General features: G+C 36.9%; 1 protein-coding gene across 1 annotated transcript in view; it reads right to left on the bottom strand.

The window, feature by feature from the left end:
* LOC136794215 (uncharacterized) overlaps positions 1-23,091 on the bottom strand; it is a 31,663-nt gene extending 8,572 nt beyond the window's left edge. The window contains exons 1-4 of the mRNA XM_067033521.1: positions 22,923-23,091; positions 15,523-15,723; positions 6,229-6,448; positions 4,181-4,287 (exon numbers count right to left, since the gene is read on the bottom strand). Coding sequence (XP_066889622.1) covers positions 4,181-4,287; positions 6,229-6,448; positions 15,523-15,723; positions 22,923-23,091 — 697 coding nt within the window. The remainder of the gene's footprint in view (positions 1-4,180; positions 4,288-6,228; positions 6,449-15,522; positions 15,724-22,922) is intronic.
* Positions 23,092-27,183: the final 4,092 nt, after the last annotated feature.

Genomic DNA, 27,183 nt, shown 5'->3' with positions numbered 1-27,183 from the left:
CGTGAGCCGTGGCCGCTGAGCCTGCGCGTCCGGAGCCTGCGCTCCGAAACACGAGAGGCCACAACAGTGAGAGGCCCGCGTACCGCAAACAAACAAACAAAAAAAACCTCTCCCCAAAATACTAATTTAAGGCCAGAGGTATCTGAGGCAAGTTTGTCCTTCGGTGAGTGATGGAATTTACTGACTAAGAGTGAAAATGAATCATGAAGATTTTGAATGGATTATTCTATCCAACAGTTGACTATTCTAGGAATGCTAAAAGTGTAAATGCTTTTAGCATTCCTAAAATGCTAGATATGGTTTATCTAGATTGTTCATTGTAAATGAAGCTGAAATTTATGGACCACAGTTCTGCTGAAGATTGGAAATTACCAATGTAGCCAGATGAAGGCTATGTGAATATCAAACTTTAGATGCTGACATGTCTGAAACCTTCTCTTGCCTATTAGATTTCCTCACTTGGAAAGAAAAATGTGTCTTTTGTGGAAAAGTGGATTCTGAAAACCATATCGGGTAGTTTGAGGTCTGTCATATGTTGATACAGAGAATACTGTTGCTCCTTTTTTGAGTCCTTTGCTCGCCATTAGTGATGTTGATGCTGTGTCAGACTTGTGTACCATGAGAATATGACAAATCAAACCTTTGTGGTTGCTCACCTACTAATAAATATAACAGAAGTGTGCAATTCTTAATAGTAAATATTAAAACATATAGAGGTTAAAGAAGGTCTAAATATGAGGAAAATATATCATGACTGTGGATCAGAAGAATCATTATTATCTGCTAACTTTGATTTCTAGATTCAGTGCCATTATAATAAAAAATCTGAACAGAATTAGTTTTTACTACTTTTGTCTTTTAACCTTCTTACTAGCCTTATAAGCGGTTGATCTAGTACATTAACATTACATCCTTATGATACTGAATCATCCATTCAACAAACAGAGAATTAAAAAAGAATTATTCTAGTGTACTTTTAAATCTTTCAGGAATTAAAACACTGAATATAGGTTTTGCAATTTTTTGTTGAGTGTATTCTGAAATATTTTATATATTTTTTTACTTTTGTTAATAGGTATTTTTCTATCATGATATCTTTTACTTCCTTGTGTATATGAAACCTATTCATTTTCTTTGACAATTTTATACTGTGTTACTGATGAATCATTTTAGCTTTTGAGTTCGTTTCATCATTGATTCGCAAGGGTTTTTCCAGATATGCTACTGTGTTGCCTGCAAGTATAGTTTAATTTTTTAAAATCTTTTTCTAGTTCTTACTCATCTATCGATATTTTGTGCCCAACTGCATTTGCTAATATCTCCAGGACAAAGTTTACTACTAGTGCATAGGGTAGGCATCTTTGCCTTTCTCCTAAATTTTGTGGAAATGCCTCTAGGGTTTCACAGTTACCTAAAATGCTAACTTTAAGTCAATTTTATTATGTTAGAAAATGAACCATCAATTCTTATCTTCTTGAATGCTTTTATAAAGAATGAGTGTTGAAAGTGGCCAAAAGTTATTCAGCATTTATGGAAATAGTAATATGATTTTTCTCCTTGAATCAATTAATGTGATGCATTATATTAATGAGTGTCCTTATATCGACATCACTTATATTCTTCAAGTAAATTCCATTTCCTTATGATGTATTCTTTTTATGATGGTATTATATTCTATTTGCTAATATTTTTTGCAGAATTTATGCATATGTAGTCAGAAGTAATATTAGTGTGTAATTTTCTTTCATGTGTGCCTTTTTCTTCATTGAATTTACATAAATGTCAGATAAGTGATTCAGAAAACATATTTGGAGACTTCATTCATTTTCAATGCTCTTGAACAATTTATGTTGCACAAGGATTATGTCTTAGAATTTTTGGTAAACTAGCCTTTGAAACTAATGGAACCTCCAGCTTTTTGTGTGTGGAGCAGTTCTTTCTTTTTCTTCTCAAAAATTAGTCTTTAATATTTCTATCTCTAATGGGTTCAATTCTAGTGAAACATTTCCCCTAGAAAATTATGTATCTTATTCAGGGTTTTCCATTTTTTTAAATTTTTTAAAATATTAAATTAATTTTATTCGAGTACAGTTGCTTTACAATGTTGTGTTAGTTTTGCAGTATGGCAAAGTGAATCAGTTATACATGTACATATATCCACTCTCTTTAGGATTCTTTTCCCATATAGGTCATTACAGAGTATTGAGGGGATTTTCAAATTTATTTGAGTAAAAGTCTACAAAGAAGATTTCCCCCTCTCTTTTGCTGTCTCTCTCTCTCTTTCTTTATGCAGTTATACATGTTTACTTACATTTAAATTATATTATATATATTAGTTCATTTTATTTATATTTTTCTTCTTCCTTAAAAAATTAATTTAGCTGGTAGTTTTTCTATTTTTTGTTTCCGATGACCATAATTTTGAGTAATTAATTATTCTATTGTTTTTTTACAAATTTCTGTGCTTTATCTGATCGATAGCTGTTTTGATCTTTATTATACCTTCCTTCTGCTTTCTTTTAGTTTACTTGTTTGTACCTCTATTGCATACTTGTATTTTACTTATATATGTGCTTAAAACTAAATTTTTTTCTGCTATCTTTGTAATGTATACACCATATTATAATATGTAGCATTTTCACTATCATTATTACCATTTAAAAATTCTGTGATTTGTTTGTATTTTTTTCACTCAAGATTTCATAGTTCTGTGTTTGTTTTAATTTCTGGGTTTTTATTGATTTATAACTATTAATTTCTACTGTATGACATTATTATGAGAGAATATTTTTATAATATTTCCTTCATGGAATTTTTAATCTTTCTTTGTGATATAATACATTTTTGTAATGTTTCATACATGCAAGAGAATAATTTTTATTTTCTATTATCAAAATGTAAAGTTATATATAATTTTAAAGTCAGTCACTATGGTTTATATTATTTTGGTCCTCCATATTATTACTTATGCTTTTCCATTTTATCTGTCTTGTTCTGACATTGCTGTGTTGTTTACATCTCCACGCATCTCTAGTATATTTTACTCTGTAAAGGTGGTTGCCGTGTTGTTTTTTCATATACAGTCGTAGCCATTATTTCTTTATTTTAAAGTGTCTAACTTTATAGGATGGCTTCCATTTTGTTTTATCATCTGGTTAGATTCTACTTTGATAACAGAGTTACAAACAACTGCTTTTTCATTCTCCTTTGACTGATATACATTTCCCTATACATTTTCGGGGCACGAACCCGCGTCCCCTGCATCGGCAGGCAGATTCTCAACCACTGCGCCACCAGGGAAGCCCAAGGTAAATATCTGTTGAAGGGATTAACCCCAAAGGGTTGCGCAGGCTGCCTTCAGCAGGCTAACAACTCCCTTAGATGTTTCTAAATGCCAATATTACATTAATCAATACTCATGATGGGGTTTCTATAGAATTAAGAAAAGCTAAGCTATGAGTAGCATGCTTTGTTTTATTAAGTCAACTAAAGTAGATTTAAAACAAAATATTTAAAACTTTTATTTTTTATTTCTTTTTTAAAGCAATTATCTTTTTCTTAAATAGTTTAAGTATTTCTTGTTTAAACGTTTAAGAGTTTTCTCTGAAGTTGTTCTCCTTCTGAAGGTCAAACAACTTTACCCTCACCTGGCAATAGAGACAGTATCCTGTATGAAGCACATTGTGACCCCAAAAAAACAGGTTCTTGAGCCAGAAAACTGGTTTTGAAGCTCCTCTCAGCCACTGATTAGCTGTGTGAACTTGTGCAGATAATTAAGCAGGACAGTAATAGTACTACAAAGAATTGTTTTGAGTTTGAGTTCAACACATGTAAAGAACTTCAGATAGTAGAGGACTTCCCTGGCAGTCCAGTGGTTAGGACTTTGCCTTCCAATGCAGGGGGTGTGGGTTCGATCCCTGGTCAGGGAGCTAATATCCCACATGCCTCGGGGCCGAAAAAACAAAACAGAAACAATATTGTAACGAACTCAATAAAAAGACTTTAAAAATGGTCCCCATCAAAAAAAAAAATCTTAAAAGAAAAAACTTAAGACAGTGCCTGGCTCTTATCAATTGCTTATTAAATATTATCATAGTTTATTTTACAAATGAAAGTATACATGACACACGAGGTCTAGAAGCATCCTATCTGGTTGTTTTCCAATCAATGTGTCATTTACCTGTGTACTCTCCATCGAGAACCATCCAAAAAACTTCCTTTTTCTGGACCCCCAAAGATCGGTGGCAATTTTTCAATTGCTTACAAGTTCTTGCACTTCCTTTGCAGCTATTGGAGGTACAACGATGGAAAAAAGAAAGCTTATGTATTAATATCTTGACAAATTGGCTGATGCCCAGAGTCTACTGAGTTGAAAGACATTTTGAGGGAATTGGATTTTCTCCTTACCCATTACAGTTTGTTCAATTTTTCCACAGTTGTTTCAAAACCACAGAATAAGACTGACTTTTATATGAATATACTTAAAAGGCATATATGGATTAAAGACAAAATAAATCACTGTTATAAGAAATAAAATGATTCCTAAACATGGATATTTGTCAAAATCTTAAGATGTTAGGGCAGTAGTATCTCACAAAGACAAAAGACTGGAAAGAGTGTCTTTCTACAGGAACCAGTGTGTCATAGAGTGAATGGGGGAGAGTTTGGTCCCTTCTGTGCTGGCTAAGAGGCAGTGCGGGATGAGAATGAGAAGAGGAGGCAGATAACTTGGTGTTTCATGTACAGACAAAATTTAGGGCTGGAGGTTTGCTTCTCTTTTAGGAGTTGAAGTAGAAGAACATAGGAAGTAATTCCTAGGTTGAATCGCATGAGAACCTCTGTTATTGAGGATAAAGCAAAATGACTGATCTTATTGGGTTATGACCAGGACCAAAGACAATAGTCTTTTAAAAAATTTACCTTAAATTGTATTGAAACTAAATTCTTCCAGCTAAAGTAGATTCAAATAGAGCACTTCTTTACCACTAATAATTTCCTTCAGTTTGTAGTTTGCAAAGTTCCATCAACACAGAAATATATAAACACCTAATCACACTCTACTCTTAATTAACTGGTAGGGAAAACTAGTGTAGTAAGTGTAAAAGAAGTTCAAAAATCATCAATATTCTTTGATATGCAATTATTTTGAGCTTTTTTTTAAAGTGGGACAAGCTGAATATACTGGTCTCAGGTCACTTGCATCTATATCTAATGATAGTGGGAATAAACAGTGGAATAAACAAAAATATAAGGCAGCTGTGCACTATGGGAAAATAAACTCCCCAAACTGCAGTGCGGAAATTTCAAATTTACCTGATGAACTAAGATTTTAGTCCTCAACTGTCACTAAAGATCATTGTTGTATAACTGTTTGTCTGGGTTGCAGGTTTCTCACTTGTTTATAAAATAATAAAGGACACAAATACATGGTACCCCAAGTTTCTCTGAATCCTGAAATTTTAAGATCTTATGATAATAGGGAATTTAGTATCTGGAATCAGAATAGAGTTGGGGGTAGGGAGCTATTTATAGTGATTAGAAGGATCTCTTTTTATGCAATCTTCAACGGTATATACCAAGCATGTTACTGTACCTGAAATGTGATGATTGAGAAATTCCTTTGCCTTCAGTTTGTGGCTCTTTTAAAAATTAAATTACATCACTGCTCTACTAACTGGGGTTCTCAGCTGACTTTAAAAGCACTTTGTTTTAAGACATACAACATAGTTGATTGTCATTTTTCATAGGACTAGTATTTTGGAGAAAATTATGGTTCAATTTATGTGAATGCTTCGGAGAAGAAAGATAACATGCATAATTTAGAAAAGAGTCAACAGCCATGGAACAGCAAAGGGAAGGGTATAATTAGAGGGTAAATGCAATCTCATGCAATGCAATTTGAAGAATGGAAGCTTATAGAAATTTGTTTATGGAGCTTGAAACTCAGAAACCCAAACAAGTTTAGGGATTATAAACACAATAGTGTCTTATTAGCAGTGAAATAATTTTCTAGGAATTCAAATAAAACAGAAAATAAAATGTGTCAGATAACTTTAAAATAAGGAGTCGTGAAAAGAAGTGGAAGGCGTGGTTTGAAGTTAGGAAACAAGATAGTTGACATAGTTTTCAAATAATGTGTTCTTTTGGGTGATGTTTAGAGGCGTGGCTTTCACGCTCACCAGCATATATAAATGCTCTTGTGCAGTCACAGTCACAAAGCTGACCTACAATACCAAGTCGGACGCACCACTCCTGACACCATGAGCTACTACGGCAACTACTGCCGAGGCCTGGGCTACAGCTGTGGAGACTTTGGTGGCCTGGGCTATGGCTACTGCCACGGATATGGCAGCTTCCCCAGGCTGGGCTATGGCTGTGGTTATGGAGGCTATGGATATGGCTGCTACCATCCACATTACTATAGAAGATACTGATGTTCTGGCTTCTACTGAACAATTATATGAAGATTTACAATTTGTGGACCTCGTCTTCTGAGAGACTCTGATTCATCTAGAAAACTTGATTCCATAACCTGTTTGCTTCATTTATCCTGTCCTGATAATGAAACTGTTATTTGGACCACCTGGTTTCTCACATTAATGTGAAGACAACTTGATGAACTAGATGCTGGTGTTTGTTTAGTGATGCTCTCAGGGATTCTCCTTCTATATAGGACGAAGAATCATTATACCCTAGCAAGTCTTTGCCTTTTAGCTTCCGATGTCTAATAATAAACTTTTTCTCACCTAGTAAATGTGTTTTAAGCTTCAATTTTTTAATCACATTAAAATTGCTGTGATGCATTAATACAATCATCAATCATGGCAACGTTTTCTTCTTATAGCTAAGAAATTTACCAATATGTCTTTTTTCGTAATTATCTCTTCCTCCTTCTTTTTCCTTTCTTCTTTCCTTACCTCTTCCTTCTCCTTTTCCTCATCTTCTTCTCCTTTATTTTATCATTCTCCTCTTCCTCGGGCTTCCTTGGTGGCGCAGTTGTTGAGAGTCAGCCTGCCGATGCACGGGAGGTGGGTTCGTGCCCTGGTCCGGGAAGATCCCACATGCCGCTGAGCGGCTGGGCCCGTGAGCCATGGCCGCTGAGCTTGCGCGACCAGAGCCTGTGCTCCGCAGCGGGTGAGGCCACAACAGTGAGAGGTCCGCGTACCGCAAAAAAAAAAAAAAAAAATTAAAAAAAAAAAATAATAAATTCATTTGAGGGCTTCCATGGTGTCGCAGTGGTTCAGAGTCCGCCTGCCGATGTAGTGGACACGGGTTCGTGCCCCGGTCCGGGAAGATCCCACGTGCCGCGGAGCGTCTGGGCCCGTGAGCCATGGCCGCTGAGCCTGCGCGTCTGGAGCCTGCGCTCCGAAACGCGAGAGGCCACAACAGTGAGAGGCCCGCGTACCGCAAAAAAACAAACAAACAAACAAAAACCTCTCCCCAAAATACTAATTTAAGGCCAGAGGTATCTGAGGCAAGTTTGTCCTTCGGTGAGTGATTGAATTTACTGACTAAGAGTGAAAATGAATCATGAGGATTTTTTTTTTTTTTTTTTTTTTTTTAACATCTTTATTGGAGTATAATTGTTTTACAATAGTGTTAGTTTTTCCTTTACAACAAACTGAATCAGTTATACATATACATATGTTCCCATATCTCTTCCCTCTTGCATCACCCTCTCTCCCACCCTCCCTATCCCACCCCTCTAGGTGGTCACAAAGCACAGAGGTGATCTCCCTGTGCTATGCAGCAGCTTCCCACCAGCTATCTAATTTACATTTGATAGTGTGTATATGTCCCTGCCACTCTCTCACTTCGTCTCAGCCCACCCTTCCCCCTCCCCATATCCTCAAGTCCATGCTCGAGTAAGTCTGTGTTTTATTCCCGTCCTACCACTAATCTCTTCATGACATTTTTTTCCCTTAGAGTCCATATATATGTGTTAGCATACGGTATTTGTTTTTCTCCTTCTGAGTTACTTCACTCTGTATGACAGACTCCAGGTCCATCCACCTCATTATAAATAACTCAGTTTCATTTCTTTTTATGGCTGAGTAATATTCCATTGAATATATGTGCCACATCTTCTTTATCCATTCATCTGTTGATGGACACTTAGGTTGCTTCCATGTCCTGGCTATTGTAAATAGAGCTGCAATGAATATTTTGGTACATGAGTCTTTCTGAATTATGGTTTTCTCAGGGTATATGCCCAGTAGTGGGATTGCTGGGTCGTATGGTAGTTCTATTTGTAGTTTTTTAAGGAACCTCCATACTGTTCTCCATAGCGGCTGTATCAATTTGCATTCCCACCAGCAGTGCAAGAGGGTTCCCTTTTCTCCACACCCTCTCCAGCATTTATTGTTTCTAGAGTTTTTGATGATGGCCAATCTGACCGGTGTGAGATGATATCTCATTGTAGTTTTGATTTGCATTTCTCTAATGATTAATGAGGTTGAGCATTCTTTCATGTGTTTGTTAGCAATCTGTATATCTTCTTTGGAGAAATGTCTATTTAGTTCTTCTGCCCATTTTTGGATTGGGTTGTTTGTTTTTTTGTTATTGAGCTGCATGAGTTGCTTATAAATTTTGGAAATTAATCCTTTGTCAGTTGCTTCATTTGCAAATATTTTCTCCCATTCTGAGGGTTGTCTTTTGGTCTTGTTTATGGTATCCTTTGCTGTGCAAAAGCTTTTAAGTTTCATTAGGTCCCATTTGTTTATTTGTGTTTTTATTTCCATTTCTCTAGGAGATGGGTCAAAAAGGATCTTGCTGTGATTTATGTCGTATAGTGTTCTGCCTATGTTTTCCTCTAAGAGTTTGATAGTGTCTGGCCTTACATTTAGGTCTTTAACCCATTTTGAGTTTATTTTTGTGTGTGGTGTTAGGGATTGTTCTAATTTCATACTTTTACATGTAGCTGTCCAGTTTTCCCAGCACCACTTATTGAAGAGGCTGTCTTTTCTCCACTGTATATCCTTCCCTCCTTTATCAAAGATAAGGTGACCATATGTGTGTGGGTTTATCTCTGGGCTCTCTATCCTGTTCCATTGATCTATATTTCTGTTTTTGTGCCAGTACCATATTGTCTTGATTACTGTAGCCTTGTAGTAGAGTCTGAAGTCAGGGAGCCTAATTCCTCCAGCTCCATTTCTCGTTCTCAAGATTGCTTTGGCTATTCGGGGTCTTTTGTGTTTCCATACAAATTGTGAAATTTTTTGTTCTAGTTCTGTAAAAAATGCCAGTGGTAATTTGATAGGGATTGCATTGAATCGGTAGATTGCTTTGGGTAGTATAGTCATTTTCACAATGTTGATCCTTCCAATCCAAGAACATGGTATATTTCTCCACCTATTTGTATCATCTTTAATTTCTTTCATCAGTGTCTTATAGTTTTCTGCATACAAGTCTTTTGTCTCCTTAGGTAGGTTTATTCCTAGATATTTTATTCTTTTTGTTGCAATGGTAAATGGGAGCGTTTTCTTAATTTCACTCTCAGATTTTTCATCATTAGTGTATAAGAATGCCAGAGATTTCTGTGCATTAATTTTGTATCCTGCAACTTTACCAAATTCATTGATTAGCTCTAGTAGTTTTCTGGTAGCATCCTTAGGATTCTTTATGTATAGTATCATGTCATCTGCAAACAGTGACAGCTTTACTTCTTCTTTTCCTATTTGGATTCCTTTTATTTCTTTTTCTTCTCTGATTGCTGTGGCTAGAACTTCCAAAACTATGTTGAATAAGAGTGGTGAGAGTGGGCAACCTTGTCTTGTTCCTGATCTTAGTGGAAATGGTTTCAGTTTTTCACCATTGAGAACGATGCTAGCTGTGGGTTTGTCATATATGGCCTTTATTATGTTGAGGAAAGTTCCCTCTATGCCCACTTTCTGCAAGGTTTTTAGCATAAATGAGTGTTGAATTTTGTCAAAAGCTTTCTCTGCATCTATTGAGATGATCATATGGTTTTTCTCCTTCAGTTTGTTGATATGGTGTATCACATTGATTGATTTGCGTATATTGAAGAATCCTTGCATTCCTGGGATAAACCCCACTTGATCATGGTGTATGATCCTTTTAATGTGCTGTTGGATTCTGTTTGCTAATATTTTGTTGAGGATTTTTGCATCTATGTTCATCAGTGATATTGGCCTGTAGTTTTCTTTCTTTGTGACGTCTTTGTCTGGTTTTGGTATCAGGGTGATGTTGGCCTCATAGAATGAGTTTGGGAGTGTTCCTCCCTCTGCTATCTGTTGGAAGAGTTTGAGAAGGATAGGTGTTAGCTCTTCTCTAAATGTTTGATAGAATTCGCCTGTGAAGCCATCTGGTCCTGGACTTTTGTTTGCTGGAAGATTTTTAATCACAGTTTCAATTTCAGTGCTTGTGATTGGTCTGTTCATATTTTCTATTTCTTCCTGGTTCAGTCTCGGCAGGTTGTGCATTTCTAAGAATTTGTCCATTTCTTCCAGGTTGTCCATTTTATTGGCATACAGTTGCTTGTAGTAATCTCTAATAATCTTTTGTATTTCTGCAGTGTCAGTTGTTACATCTCCTTTTTCATTTCTAATTCTATTGATTTGAGTCTTCTCCCTTTTATTCTTGATGAGTCTGGCTAATGGTTTATCAATTTTATTTATCTTCTCAAAGAACCAGCTTTTAGTTTTATTGATCTTTGCTATTGTTTCCTTCACTTCTTTTTCATTTATTTCTGATCTGATCTTTATGATTTCTTTCCTTCTGCTAAATTTGGGGGGTTTTTGTTCTTCTTTCTCTAATTGCTTTAAGTGCAAAGTTAGGTTGTTTATTCGAGATGTTTCCTGTTTCTTAAGGTATGATTGTATTGCTATAAACTTGCCTCTTAGAACTGCTTTTGCTGTATCCCATAGGTTTTGGGTCGTTGTGTCTCCATTGTCATTTGTTTCTAAGTATTTTTTGATTTCCTCTTTGATTTCTTCAGTGATCACTTCGTTATTAAGTAGTGTATTGTTTAGCCTCCATGTGTTTGTATTTTTTACAGATCTTTTCCTATAATTGATATTTAGTCTCATAGCGTTGTGGTCGGAAAAGATACTTGATACGATTTCAATTTTCTTAAATTTGCCAAGGCTAGATTTGTGACCCAATATATGATCAATCCTGGAGAATGTTCCATGAGCACTTGAGAAAAATGTGTATTCTGTTGTTTTTGGATGGAATGTCCTATAAATATCAATTAAGTCCATCTTGTGTAATGTATCATTTAAAGCTTGTGTTTCCTTATTTATTTTCATTTTGGATGATCTGTCCATTGGTGAAAGTGGGGTGTTAAAGTCCCCCATTATAATTGTGTTGCTGTCGATTTCCCCTTTTATGGCTGTTAGTATTTGCCTTATGTATTGAGGTGCTCCTATGTTGGGTGCATAAATATTTACAATTGTTATATCTTCTTCATGGATCGATCCCTTGATCATTATGTAGTGTCCTTCTTTGTCTCTTGTAATAGTCTTTATTTTAAAGTCTATTTTGTCTGATATGAGAATTGCTACTCCAGCTTTCTTCTGATTTCCATTTGCATGGAATATCTTTTTCCATCCCCTTACTTTCAGTCTGTATGTGTCCCTAGGTCTGAAGTGGGTCTCTTGTAGACAGCATATATATGGGTCTTGTTTTTGTATCCATTCAGCCAGTCTGTGTCTTTTGGTGGGAGCATTTAATCCATTTACATTTAAGGTAATTATCGATATGTATGTTCCTATTACCATTTACTTGTTTCGGGTTGTTCTTGTAGGTCTTTTCCTTCTCTTGTGTTTCTTGCCTAGAGAAGTTCCTTTAGGATTTGTTGTAGAGCTGGTTTGGTGGTGCTGAACTCTCTCAGCTTTTGCTTGTCTGTAAAGGTTTTAATTTCTCCCTCAAATCTGAATGAGATCCTTGCTGGGTAGAGTAATCTTGGTTGTAGGTTTTTTTCCTTCATCACTTTAAATATGTCCTGCCACTCCCTTCTGGCTTGTAGAGTTTCTGCTGAAAGATCAGATGTTAATCTTATGGGGATTCCCTTGTGTGTTATTTGTTGTTTTTCCCTTGCTGCTTTTAATATGTTTTCTTTGTATTTAATTTTTGACAGTTTGATTATTATGTGTCGTGGCGTGTTTCTCTTTGGGTTTATCCTGTATGGAACTCTCTGTGTTTCCTGGACTTGATTGACTATTTCCTTTCCTATATTAGGGAAGTTTTCAACTATAATCTCTTCAAATATTTTCTCAGTCCCTTTCTTTTTCTCTTCTTCTTCTGGGACCCCTATAATTCGAATGTTGGTGCGTTTAATGTTGTCCCAGAGGTCTCTGAGACTGTCCTCAGTTCTTTTCATTCTTTTTTCTTTCTTCTGCTCTGCAGTAGTTATTTCCACTATTTTATCTTCCAGGTCACTTATCCGTCCTTCTGCCTCAGTTATTCTGCTATTGATCCCATCTAGAGTATTTTTAATTTCATTTATTGTGTTGCTCATCGTTGCTTGCTTCCTCTTTATTTCTTCTAGGTCCCTGTTAACTGTTTCTTGCAAATTGTCTATTCTATTTCCAAGATTTTGCATCATCTTCACCATCATTATTCTAAATTCTCTTTCAGGTAGATTGGCTATTACCTCTTCATCTGTTAGGTCTGGTGTGTTTTTATCTTGCTCCTTCATCTGTTGTGTGTTTTTCTGTCTTCTCATTTCGCTTATCTTACTGTGTTTGGGGTCTCCTTTTTGCACGCTGCAGGTTCGTAGTTCCTGTTGTTTTGGGTGGCTGTCCCCAGTGGCTAAGGTTGGTTCAGTGGGTTGAGTAGATTCCCTGGTTGGGGGGGACTAGTGCCTCTGTTCTGGTGGATGAGGCTGGATCTTGTCCTTCTGGTGGGCAGGTCCTCGTCTGGTGGTGTGTTTGGGGATGTTGGTAACCTTATTATGATTTTAGGCAGTCTCTCTGCTAATGGATGGGGCTGTAGACCTGTCTTGCTCTTTGTTGGGGATAGGGTGTCCAGCACTGTTCTTTGCTGGTCCTTGAGTGAAGCTGGGTCTTGGTGTTGAGATGGAGGTCTCTGGGAGATTTTCGCCGTCTGATATTACGTGGAGCTCGGAGGTCTCTTGTGGACTAGTGTCTTGAGGTTGGTTCTCCCACCTCAGGGACACCGCCCTGGTGCCTGGCTGGGGCGCCAAGAACCTTTAATCCACACGGCTCAAAATAAAAGGTAGAATAAATAGAGAGGAAAGAAAAGGAAGGAAGGAGGGAGGGAGGGAAGGAAGGAAGAAAGGAAGGAAGAAATGAAGGAAGGAAGCAAGAAAGCAAGGACGGAAGGTGCAGAGGAAGAAAGGGAGGAAGGAAGAGAGGAAGGGAGGAAAGAAGGGGGAAGGAAGGAAGAAAGGAGGGAAGGAGGGAAGAAAGGAAGAAAGAAAGGGAGAAGACAGAGTAGTATAAAGTATAGTTATTAAAATAAAAAATAATTATTAAGAAGAAAAATTTCCTTTTAAAAAACAAAAAAACAAACAAACAAACAAAAAACAAACAGAAAAATGGGTCGGTCTAACCCTAGGACAAATGGTGCAAGCAAAGCTATACAGACAAAATCTCACACAGCAGCACACACATACACACCCACAAAAAGAAAAAAAAGGGGAAAATAATAGTATATCTTGCTCCCAAAGTCCACCTCCTCAACTTGGGATGATTCGTTGTCTATTCAGGTTTTCAACAGATGTAGGGCACTTCAAGTTGATTGTGGAGCTTTAATCCGCCGCTTCTGAGGCTGCTGGGAGAGACCGCCCCCTCTCCTCTCTGTTTGCACAGCTCCTGGGGTTCAGCTTTGGACTTGGTCCCGCCTCTGCATGTAGGTTGTCCGAGGGCGACTGCCCTTCGCTCAGACAGGACGATGTTAAAGGAGCAGTTGATTCGGGGGCTCCAGCTCACTCAGGCTGGGGGGAGGGAGTGGCACGGGGGCGGGGCGAGTCCGCGACGTCAGAGGCCGACGTGACGCTGCACAGGCCCAAGGCGCGCCGTGCGTTCTCCCGGGGAAGCTGTCCCTGGATCCCGGGACCCCGGCAGTGGCGGACTGCACGGGGTCCCGGGAGGGCCGGTGTGGAGAGTGACCTGTGCTCACACACAGGCCTCTTGGTGGTGGCAGCAGCAACCTTAGCGTCCGACACCCGTCTCTACTGTCCGTGCCGACAGCCGCGGCTCGCGCCCGTTTCTGGAGCTCCTCTACGCGGTGCTCTTAATCCCCTCACCTCACACCCGAGGAAGCAAAGAGGCAAGAAAAAGTCTCTTGTCTTTTCGGCAGCTCCGCGCCCGGTTCTAGGGCTCCTTTAAGCGGCGCACTTAATCCCCTCTCCTCGCGCCCAGGCAGCAAAGAGGGAGGAAAAGGTCTCTTGCCTCTTCGGCAGCTCCAGACTTCTCCCGAACTCCCTCCCGGCCAGCCGTGGCGCACTAGCCCCCTTCAAGCTGTCTTCACTCTGCCAACTCCAGCCCTTTCCCCAGGATCCGACTGAAGCCCGAGCCTCAGCTCCCGGCCCCGCCCGCCCCGGCGGGCGAGCAGACAAGCCTCTCGGGCTGGTGAGCGCCGGTCGGCACCGATCCTCTGCGGGAATCTCTCCGCTTTGCCCTCCGCACCCCTGTGGCTGAGCTGTCCTCCGCGGCTCCGGAGCTTCCCCCTCCGGCGCCCGCAGTCTCCGCCCGCGAAGGGGCCTCTAGTGTGTGGGAGTCTTTCCTCCTTCTCGGCTCCCTCCCACTGGCGTAGGTCCCGTCCCTATTCTTTTGTCCCTGTTTATTCTTTTTTCTTTTGCCCTACCCAGATATGTGGGGAGCCTCCTGCCTTTTTGGAGGTCCGAGGTCCTCTGCCAGCGTTCGGTGGGTGCTCTACAGGAGAAGCTCCACGTGTAGATGTACTTCTGATGTCTCTGTGAGGAGGAAGGAGATCTCCGCGTCTTACTCTTCCGCCATCTTTAAGCCGTCTTCAAATGTCTGTCAAAAGCACTTTGTTTTAAGACATACAACATAGTTGATTGTCATTTTTCATAGGACTAGTATTTTGGAGAAAATTATGGTTCAATTTATGTGAATGCTTTGGAGAAGAAAGATAACACGCATACTTTAGAAAAGAGTCAACAGCCATGGAACAGCAAAGGGAAGGGTATAATTAGAGGGTAAATGCAATCTCATGCGATGCAATTTGAAGAATGGAAGCTTATAGAAATTTGTTTATGGAGCTTGAAACTCAGAAACCCAAACAAGTTTAGGGATTATAAACACAATAGTGTCTTATTAGCAGTGAAATAATTTTCTAGGAATTCAAATAAAACAGAAAATAAAATGTGTCACATAACTTTAAAATAAGGAGTCGTGAAACAAGTGGAAGGCGTGGTTTGAAGTTAGGAAACAAGATAGTTGACATAGTTTTCAAATAATGTGTTCTTTTGGGTGATGCTTAGAGGCGTGGCTTTCACGCTCACCAGCATATATAAATGCTCTTGTGCAGTCACAGTCACAAAGCTGACCTACAATACCAAGTCAGACGCACCACTCCTGACACCATGAGCTACTACGGCAACTACTGCCGAGGCCTGGGCTACAGCTGTGGAGACTTTGGTGGCCTGGGCTATGGCTACTGCCACGGATATGGCAGCTTCCCCAGGCTGGGCTATGGCTGTGGTTATGGAGGCTATGGATATGGCTGCTACCATCCGCATTACTATAGAAGATACTGATGTTCTGGCTTCTACTGAACAATTATATGAAGATTTATAATTTGTGGACCTCGTCTTCTGTGAGACTCTGATTCATCTAGAAAACTTGATTCCATAACCTGCTTGCTTCATTTATCCTGTTCTGATAATGAAACTGTTATTTGGACCACCTGGTTTCGGATATTAATATGAAGACAACTTGATGAACTAGATGCTGGTGTTTGTTTAGTGATGCTCTCAGGGATTCTCCTTCTATATAGGACGAAGAATCATTATACCCTAGCAAGTCTTTGCCTTTTAGCTTCCGATGTCTAATAATAAACTTTTTCTCACCTAGTAAATGTGTTTGAAGCTTCAATTTTTAAATCACATTAAAATTGCTGTGATGCATTAATACAATCATCAATCATGGCAACGTTTTCTTCTTATAGCTAAGAAATTTACCAATATGTCTTATTTCATAATTATCTCTTCCTCCTTCTTTTTCCATTCTTCTTTCCTTACCTCTTCCTTCTCCTTTTCCTCATCTTCTTCTCCTTTATTTTATCATTCTCCTCTTCCTCGGGCTTCCCTGGTGGCGCAGGGGTTGAGAGTCCGCCTGCCGATGCAGTGGAGGTGGGTTCGTGCCCCGGTCCGGGAAGATCCCACATGCCGCGGAGCGGCTGGGCCCGTGAGCCATGGCCACTGAGCCTGCGCGTCCGGAGCCTGTGCTCCGAAATGGGTGAGGCCACAACAGTGAGAGGTCCGCGTACTACACACACAAAAAAATAATTAATAAAAAAAAATAATAAATTCATTTGAGTGCTTCCCTGGTGTCGCAGTGGTTCAGAGTCCGCCTGCCGATGTAGGGGACACGGGTTCGTGCCCCGGTCCGGGAAGATCCCACGTGCCGCGGAGCGGCTGGGCCCGTGAGCCATGGCCGCTGAGTCTGCGCGTCCGGAGCCTGCGCTCCGAAACGCGAGAGGCCACAACAGTGAGAGGCCCGCGTCCCGCAAAAACAAACAAACAAACAAACAAACAAAAAACAACCTCTCCCCAAAATACTGATTTAAGGCCAGAGGTATCTGAGGCAAGTTTGTCCTTCGGTGAGTGATGGAATTTACTGACTAAGAGTGAAAATGACTCATGAGGATTTTGAATGGATTATTCTATCCAACAGTTGACTATTCTAGGAATGCTAAAAGTGTAAATGCTTTTAGCATTCCTAAAATGCTAGATATGGTTTATCTAGATTGTTCATTGTAAATGAAGCTGAAATTTATGGACCACAGTTCTGTTGAAGATTGGAAATTACCAATGTAGCCAGATGAAGGCTATGTGAATATCAAACTTTAGATGCTGACATGTCTGAAACCTTCTCTTGCCTATTAGATTTCCTCACTTGGAAAGAAAAATGTGTCTTTTGTGGAAAAGTGGATTCTGAAAACCATATCGGGTAGTTTGAGGTCTGCCATATGTTGATACAGAGAATACTGTTGCTCCTTTTTTGAGTTCTTTGCTCGCCATTAGTGATGTTGATGCTGTGTCAGATTTGTGTACCATGAGAATATGACAAGTCAAACCTTTGTGGTTGCACACCTACTAATAAATATAACAGAAGTGTGCAATTCTTAATAGTAAATATTAAAACATATAGAGGTTAAAGAAGGTCTAAATATGAGGAAAATATATCATGACTGTGGATCAGAAGAATCATTATTATCTGCTAACTTTGATTTCTAGATTCAGTGCCATTATAATAAAAAATCTGAACAGAATTAGTTTTTACTACTTTTGTCTTTTAACCTTCTTACTAGCCTTATAAGCGGTTGATCTAGTACATTAACATTACATCCTTATGATTCTGAATCATCCATTCAACAAACAGAGAATTAAAAAAGAATTATTCTAGTGTACTTTTAAATCTTTCAGGAATTAAAACACTGAATATAGGTTTTGCAATTTTTTGTTGAGTGTATTCTGAAATATTTTATATATTTTTTTACTTTTGTTAATAGGTATTTTTCTATCATGATATCTTTTACTTCCTTGTGTATATGAAACCTATTCATTTTCTTTGACAATTTTATACTGTGTTATTGATGAATCATTTTAGTTTTTGAGTTCATTTCATCATTGATTCGCAAGGGTTTTTCCAGATATGCTACTGTGTTGCCTGCAAGTATAGTTTAATTTTTTAAAATCTTTTTCTAGTTCTTACTCATCTATCGATATTTTGTGCCCAACTGCATTTGCTAATATCTCCAGGACAAAGTTTAATACTAGTGCATAGGGTAGGCATCTTTGCCTTTCTCCTAAATTTTGTGGAAATGCCTCTAGGGTTTCACAGTTACCTAAAATGCTAACTTTAAGTCAATTTTATTATGTTAGAAAATGAACCATCAATTCTTATTTTCTTGAATGCTTTTATAAAGAATGAGTGTTGAAAGTGGCCAAAAGTTATTCAGCATTTATGGAAATAGTAATATGATTTTTCTCCTTGAATCAATTAATGTGATGCATTATATTAATGAGTGTCCTTATATCGACATCACTTATATTCTTCAAGTAAATTCCATTTCCTTATGATGTATTGTTTTTATGATGGTATTATATTCTATTTGCTAATATTTTATGCAGAATTTATGCATATGTAGTCAGAAGTAATATTAGTGTGTAATTTTCTTTCATGTGTGCCTTTTTCTTCATTGAATTTACATAAATGTCAGATAAGTGATTCAGAAAACATATTTGGAGACTTCATTCATTTTCAATGCTCTTGAACAATTTATGTTGCACAAGGATTATGTCTTAGAATTTTTGGTAAACTAGCCTTTGAAACTAATGGAACCTCCAGCTTTTTGTGTGTGGAGCAGTTCTTTCTTTTTCTTCTCAAAAATTAGTCTTTAATATTTCTATCTCTGATGGGTTCAATTCTAGTAAAACATTTCCCCTAGAAAATTATGTATCTTATTCAGGGTTTTCAATTTTTTAAAATTTTTTAAAATATTAAATTAATTTTATTCGAGTACAGTTGATTTACAATGCTGTATTAGTTTTGCAGTATGGCAAAGTGAATCAGTTATACATGTACATATATCCACTCTCTTTAGGATTCTTTTCCCATATAGGTCATTACAGAGTATTGAGGGGATTTTCAAATTTATTTGAGTAAAAGTCTACAAAGAAGATTTCCCCCTCTCTTTCACTGTCTCTCTCTCTCTTTCTTTATGCAATTATACATGTTTACTTACATTTAAATTATATTATATATATTAGTTCATTTTATTTATATTTTTCTTCTTCCTTAAAAAATTAATTTAGCTGGTAGTTTTTCTATTTTTTGTTTCCGATGACCATAATTTTGAGTAATTAATTATTCTATTGTTTTTTTACAAATTTCTGTGCTTTATCTGATCAATAGCTGTTTTGATCTTTATTATACCTTCCTTCTGCTTTCTTTTAGTTTACTTGTTTGTACCTCTATTGCATACTTGTATTTTACTTATATATGTGCTTAAAACTAAATTTTTTTCTGCTATCTTTGTAATGTATACACCATATTATAATATGTAGCATTTTCACTATCATTATTACCATTTAAAAATTCTGTGATTTGTTTGTATTTTTTTCACTCAAGATTTACAGTTTTGTGTTTGTTTTAATTTCTGGGTTTTTATTGATTTATAACTATTAATTTCTACTGTATGACATTATTATGAGAGAATATTTTTATAATATTTCCGTCATGGAATTTTTAATGCTTTCTTTGTGATATAATACAATTTTGTAATGTTTCATACATGCAAGAGAATAATTTTTATTTTCTATTATCAAAATGTAAAGTTATATATAATTTTAAAGTCAGTCACTATGGTTTATATTATTTTGGTCCTCCATATTATTACTTATGCTTTTCCATTTTATCTGTCTTGTTCTGACATTGCTGTGTTGTTTACATCTAAACGCATCTCTAGTTTATTTTACTCTGTAAAGGTGGTTGCCGTGTTGTTTTTTCATATACAGTCGTAGCCATTATTTCTTTATTTTAAAGTGTCTAACTTTATAGGATGGCTTCCATTTTGTTTTATCATCTGGTTAGATTCTACTTTGATAACAGAGTTACAAACAAGTGCTTTTTCATTTTCCTTTGACTGATATACATTTCCCTATACATTTTTTTTTTTTTTTTGCGGTACGCGGGATCTTCCCGGACCGGGGCACGAACCCGCGTCCCCTGCATCGGCAGGCAGATTCTCAACCACTGCGCCACCAGGGAAGCCCGAGGTAAATATCTGTTGAATGGATTAACCCCAAAGGGTTGCGCAGGCTGCCTTCAGCAGGCTAACAACTCCCTTAGATGTTTCTAAATGCCAATATTACATTAATCAATATTCATGATGGGGTTTCTATAGAAGTAACAAAAGCTAAGCTATGAGTAGCATGCTTTGTTTTATTAAGTCAACTAAAGTAGATTTAAAACAAAATATTTAAAACTTTTATTTTTTATTTCTTTTTTGAAGCAATTATCTTTTTCTTAAATAGTTTAAGTATTTCTTGTTTAAACGTTTAAGAGTTTTCTCTGAAGTTGTTCTCCTTCTGAAGGTCAAACAACTTTACCCTCACCTGGCAATAGAGACAGTATCCTGTATGAACCACATAGTGAGCCCCCAAAACACAGGTTCTTGAGCCAGAAAACTGGTTTTGAAGCTCCTCTCGGCCACTGATTAGCTGTGTGAACTTGTGCAGATAATTAAGCAGGACAGTAATAGTACTACAAAGGATTGTTTTGAGTTTGAGTTCAACACATGTAAAGAACTTCAGATAGTAGAGGACTTCCCTGGCAGTCCAGTGGTTAGGACTTTGCCTTCCAATGCAGGGGGTGTGGGTTCGATCCCTGGTCAGGGAGCTAAGATCCCACATGCCTCGGGGCCGAAAAGACAAAACAGAAACAATATTGTAATGAATTCAATAGACTTTAAAAATGGTCCCCATCAAAAAAAAAAAAAATCTTAAAAGAAAAAAACTTCAGATAGTGCCTGGCTCTTATCAGTTGCTTATTAAATATTATCTATTATCATAGTTTATTTTACAAATGAAAGTATACATGACACACGAGGTCTAGAAGCATCCTATCTGGTTGTTTTCCAATCAATGTGTCATTTACCTGTGTACTCTCCATCGAGAACCATCCAAAAAACTTCCTTTTTCTGGACCCCCAAAGATCTGTGGCAATTTTTAAATTGCTTACAAGTTCTTGCACTTACTTTGCAGCTATTGGAGGTACAACGATGGAAAAAAGAAAGCTTATGTATTATTACCTTGACAAATTGGCTGATACCCAGAGTCTACTGAGTTGAAAGACATTTTGAAATGTCTTGAAAATTGAAAAATCCAATTGGATTTTCTCCTTACACATTACAGTTTGTTCAATTTTTCCACAGTTGTTTCAAAACCACAGAATAAGACTGACTTTTATATGAATATAGTTAAAAGGCATATATGGATTAAAGACAAAATAAATCACTGTTATAAGAAATAAAATGATTCCTAAACATGGATATTTGTCAAAATCTTAAGATGTTAGGGCAGTAGTATCTCACAAAAATAAAAGACTGGAAAGAGTCTTTCTACAGGAACCAGTGGGTCATAGAGTGAATGGGGGAGAGTTTGGTCCCTTCTGTGCTGGATAAGAGGCAGTGTGGGATGAGAATGAGAAGAGGAGGCAGATAACTTGGTGTTTCGTGTACAGACAAAATTTAGGGCTGGAGGTTTGCTTCTCTTTTAGGAGTTGAAGTAGAAGAACATAGGAAGTAATTCCTAGGTTGAATCGCATGAGAACCTCTGTTATTGAGGATAAAGCAAAATGACTGATCTTATTGGGTTATGACCAGGACCAAAGACAATAGTCTTTTAAAAAATTTACCGTAAATTGTACTGAAACTAAATTCTTCCAGCTAAAGTAGATTCAAATAGAGCACTTCTTTACCACTAATAATTTCCTTCAGTTTGTAGTTTGCAAAGTTCCATCAACACAGAAATATATAAACACCTAATCACACTCTACTCTTAATTAACTGGTAGGGAAAACTAGTGTAGTAAGTGTAAAAGAAGTTCAAAAATCATCAATATTCTTTGATATTCAATGATTTTGAGCTTTTTTTTTAAAGTGGGACAAGCTGAATATACTGGTTTCAGGTCACTTGCATCTATATCTAATGATAGTGGGAATAAACAGTGGAATAAACAAAAATATAAGGCAGCTGTGCACTATGGGAAAATAAACTCCCGAAACTGCAGTGCGGGAATTTCAAATTTACCTGATGAACTAAGATTTTAGTCCTCAACTGTCACTAAAGATCATTGTTGTATAACTGTTTGTCTGAGTTGCAGGTTTCTCACTTGTTTATAAAATAATAAAGGACACAAATACACGGTACCCCAAGTTTCTCTGAATCCTGAAATTTTAAGATCTTATGATAATCGGGAATTTAGTATCTCGAATCAGAATAGAGTTGGGGGTAGGGAGCTATTTATAGTGATTAGGAGGATCTCTTTTTATGCAATCTTCAACGGTATATACCAAGCATGCTTACTGTACCTGAAATGTGATGATTGAGAAATTCCTTTGCCTTCAGTTTGTGGCTCTTTTAAAAATTAAATGACATCACTGCACTACTAACTGGGGTTCTCAGCTGACTTTAAAAGCACTTTGTTTTAAGACATACAACATAGTTGATTGTCATTTTTCATAGGACTAGTATTTTGGAGGAAATTATGGTTCAATTTATGTGAATGCTTCGGAGAAGAAAGATAACACGCATAATTTAGAAAAGAGTCAACAGCCATGGAACAGCAAAGGGAAGGGTATAATTAGAGGGTAAATGCAATCTCATGCGATGCAATTTGAAGAATGGAAGCTTATAGAAATTTGTTTATGGAGCTTGAAACTCAGAAACCCAAACAAGTTTAGGGATTATAAACACAATAGTGTCTTATTAGCAGTGAAATAATTTTCTAGGAATTCAAATAAAACAGAAAATAAAATGTGTCACATAACTTTAAAATAAGGAGTCGTGAAAAGAAGTGGAAGGCGTGGTTTGAAGTTAGGAAACAAGATAGTTGACATAGTTTTCAAATAATGTGTTCTTTTGGGTGATGTTTAGAGGCGTGGCTTTCACGCTCACCAGCATATATAAATGCTCTTGTGCAGTCACAGTCACAAAGCTGACCTACAATACCAAGTCAGACGCACCACTCCTGACACCATGAGCTACTACGGCAACTACTGCCGAGGCCTGGGCTACAGCTGTGGAGACTTTGGTGGCCTGGGCTATGGCTACTGCCACGGATATGGCAGCTTCCCCAGGCTGGGCTATGGCTGTGGTTATGGAGGCTATGGATATGGCTGCTACCATCCGCATTACTATAGAAGATACTGATGTTCTGGCTTCTACTGAACAATTATATGAAGATTTATAATTTGTGGACCTCGTCTTCTGTGAGACTCTGATTCATCTAGAAAACTTGATTCCATAACCTGCTTGCTTCATTTATCCTGTTCTGATAATGAAACTGTTATTTGGACCACCTGGTTTCGGATATTAATATGAAGACAACTTGATGAACTAGATGCTGGTGTTTGTTTAGTGATGCTCTCAGGGATTCTCCTTCTATATAGGACGAAGAATCATTATACCCTAGCAAGTCTTTGCCTTTTAGCTTCCGATGTCTAATAATAAACTTTTTCTCACCTAGTAAATGTGTTTGAAGCTTCAATTTTTAAATCACATTAAAATTGCTGTGATGCATTAATACAATCATCAATCATGGCAACGTTTTCTTCTTATAGCTAAGAAATTTACCAATATGTCTTATTTCATAATTATCTCTTCCTCCTTCTTTTTCCATTCTTCTTTCCTTACCTCTTCCTTCTCCTTTTCCTCATCTTCTTCTCCTTTATTTTATCATTCTCCTCTTCCTCGGGCTTCCCTGGTGGCGCAGGGGTTGAGAGTCCGCCTGCCGATGCAGGGGAGGTGGGTTCGTGCCCCGGTCCGGGAAGATCCCACATGCCACGGAGCGGCTGGGCCCGTGAGCCATGGCCGCTGAGCCTGCGCGTCCGGAGCCTGTGCTCCGCAATGGGTGAGGCCACAACAGTTAGAGGTCCGCGTACCACACACACAAAAAAATAATTAATAAAAAAAAATAATAAATTCATTTGAGGGCTTCCATGGTGTCGCAGTGGTTCAGAGTCCGCCTGCCGATGTAGGGGACACGGGTTTGTGCCCCGGTCCGGGAAGATCCCACGTGCCGCGGAGCGGCTGGGCCCGTGAGCCATGGCCGCTGAGTCTGCGCGTCCGGAGCCTGCGCTCCGAAACGCGAGAGGCCACAACAGTGAGAGGCCCGCGTACCGCAAAAAAAAAAAAACAAAAAAAACAAATAAAAAAACCTCTCCCCAAAATACTAATTTAAGGCCAGAGGTATCTGAGGCAAGTTTGTCCTTCGGTGAGTGATGGAATTTACTGACTAAGAGTGAAAATGACTCATGAGGATTTTGAATGGATTATTCTATCCAACAGTTGACTATTCTAGGAATGCTAAAAGTGTAAATGCTTTTAGCATTCCTAAAATGCTAGATATGGTTTATCTAGATTGTTCATTGTAAATGAAGCTGAAATTTATGGACCACAGTTCTGTTGAAGATTGGAAATTACCAATGTAGCCAGATGAAGGCTATGTGAATATCAAACTTTAGATGCTGACATGTCTGAAACCTTCTCTTGCCTATTAGATTTCCTCACTTGGAATGAAAAATGTGTCTTTTGTGGAAAAGTGGATTCTGAAAACCATATCGGGTAGTTTGAGGTCTGTCATATGTTGATACAGAGAATATTGTTTCTCCTTTTTTGAGTCCTTTGCTCGCCATTGGTGATGTTGATGCTGTGTCAGACTTGTGTACCATGAAAATATGACAAGTCAAACCTTTGTGGTTGCTCACCTACTAATAAATATAACAGAAGTGTGCAATTCTTAATAGTAAATATTAAAACATATAGAGGTTAAAGAAGGTCTAAATATGAGGAAAATATATCATGACTGTGGATCAGAAGAATCATTATTATCTGCTAACTTTGATTTCTAGATTCAGTGCCGTTATAATAAAAAATCTGAACAGAATTAGTTTTTACTACTTTTGTCTTTTAACCTTCTTACTAGCCTTATAAGCGGTTGATCTAGTACATTAACATTACATCCTTATGATACTGAATCATCCATTCAACAAACAGAGAATTAAAAAGAATTATTCTAGTGTACTTTTAAATCTTTCAGGAATTAAAACACTGAATATAGGTTTTGCAATTTTTTGTTGAGTGTATTCTGAAATATTTTATATATTTTTTTACTTTTGTTAATAGGTATTTTTCTATCATGATATCTTTTACTTCCTTGTGTATATGAAACCTATTCATTTTCTTTGACAATTTTATACTGTGTTATTGATGAATCATTTTAGCTTTTGAGTTCGTTTCATCATTGATTCGCAAGGGTTTTTCCAGATATGCTACTGTGTTGCCGGCAAGTATAGTTTAATTTTTTAAAATCTTTTTCTAGTTCTTACTCATCTATCGATATTTTGTGCCCAACTGCATTTGCTAATATCTCCAGGACAAAGTTTACTACTAGTGCATAGGGTAGGCATCTTTGCCTTTCTCCTAAATTTTGTGGAAATGCCTCTAGGGTTTCACAGTTACCTAAAATGCTAACTTTAAGTCAATTTTATTATGTTAGAAAATGAACCATCAATTCTTATCTTCTTGAATGCTTTTATAAAGAATGAGTGTTGAAAGTGGCCAAAAGTTATTCAGCATTTATGGAAATAGTAATATGATTTTTCTCCTTGAATCAATTAATGTGATGCATTATATTAATGAGTGTCCTTATATCGACATCACTTATATTCTTCAAGTAAATTCCATTTCCTTATGATGTATTCTTTTTATGATGGTATTATATTCTATTTGCTAATATTTTATGCAGAATTTATGCATATGTAGTCAGAAGTAATATTAGTGTGTAATTTTCTTTCATGTGTGCCTTTTTCTTCATTGAATTTACACAAATGTCAGATAAGTGATTCAGAAAACATATTTGGAGACTTCATTCATTTTCAATGCTCTTGAACAATTTATGTTGCACAAGGATTATGTCTTAGAATTTTTGGTAAACTAGCCTTTGAAACTAATGGAACCTCCAGCTTTTTGTGTGTGGAGCAGTTCTTTCTTTTTCTTCTCAAAAATTAGTCTTTAATATTTCTATCTCTGATGGGTTCAATTCTAGTAAAACATTTCCCCTAGAAAATTATGTATCTTATTCAGGGTTTTCAATTTTTTAAAATATTTTTAAATATTAAATTAATTTTATTAGAGTACAGTTGCTTTACAATGCTGTGTTAGTTTTGCAGTACGGCAAAGTGAATCAGTTATACATGTACATATATCCACTCTCTTTAGGATTGTTTTTCCATATAGGTCATTACAGAGTATTGAGGGGATTTTCAAATTTATTTGAGTAAAAGTCTACAAAGAAGTTTTCCTCCTCTCTTTCGCTGTCTCTCTCTCTCTTTCTTTATGCAATTATACATGTTTACTTACATTTAAATTATATTATATATATTAGTTCATTTTATTTATATTTTTCTTCTTCCTTAAAAAATTAATTTAGCTGGTAGTTTTTCTATTTTTTGTTTCTGATGACCATAGTTTTGAGTAATTAATTATTCTATTGTTTTTTTACAAATTTCTGTGCTTTATCTGATCAATAGCTGTTTTGATCTTTATTATACCTTCCTTCTGCTTTCTTTTAGTTTACTTGTTTGTACCTCTATTGCATACTTGTATTTTAATTATATATGTGCTTAAAACTAAATTTTTTTCTGCTATCTTTGTAATGTATACACCATATTATAATATGTAGCATTTTCACTATCATTATTACCATTTAAAAATTCTGTGATTTGTTTGTATTTTTTTCACTCAAGATTTGATAGTTTTGTGTTTGTTTTAATTTCTGGGTTTTTATTGATTTATAATTATTAATTTCTACTGTATGACATTATTATTAGAGAATATTTTTATAATATTTCCTTCATGGAATTTTTAATCTTTCTTTGTGATATAATACGTTTTTGTAATGTTTCATACATGCAAGAGAATAATTTTTATTTTCTATTATCAAAATGTAAAGTTATATATAATTTTAAAGTCAGTCACTATGGTTTATATTATTTTGGTCCTCCATATTATTACTTATGCTTTTCCATTTTATCTGTCTTGTTCTGACATTGCTGTGTTGTTTACATCTCCACGCATCTCTAGTATATTTTACTCTGTAAAGGTGGTTGCCGTGTTGTTTTTTCATATACAGTCGTAGCCATTATTTCTTTATTTTAAAGTGTCTAACTTTATAGGATGGCTTCCATTTTGTTTTATCATCTGGTTAGATTCTACTTTGATAAC

The sequence above is a fragment of the Kogia breviceps genome, chromosome 5 (genome assembly GCF_026419965.1).
Source record: "Kogia breviceps isolate mKogBre1 chromosome 5, mKogBre1 haplotype 1, whole genome shotgun sequence".
Taxonomy (NCBI): domain Eukaryota; kingdom Metazoa; phylum Chordata; class Mammalia; order Artiodactyla; family Physeteridae; genus Kogia; species Kogia breviceps.
Note: the sequence above shows the minus strand (reverse complement) of the source record. Positions and strands in the feature narration are given on the sequence as shown.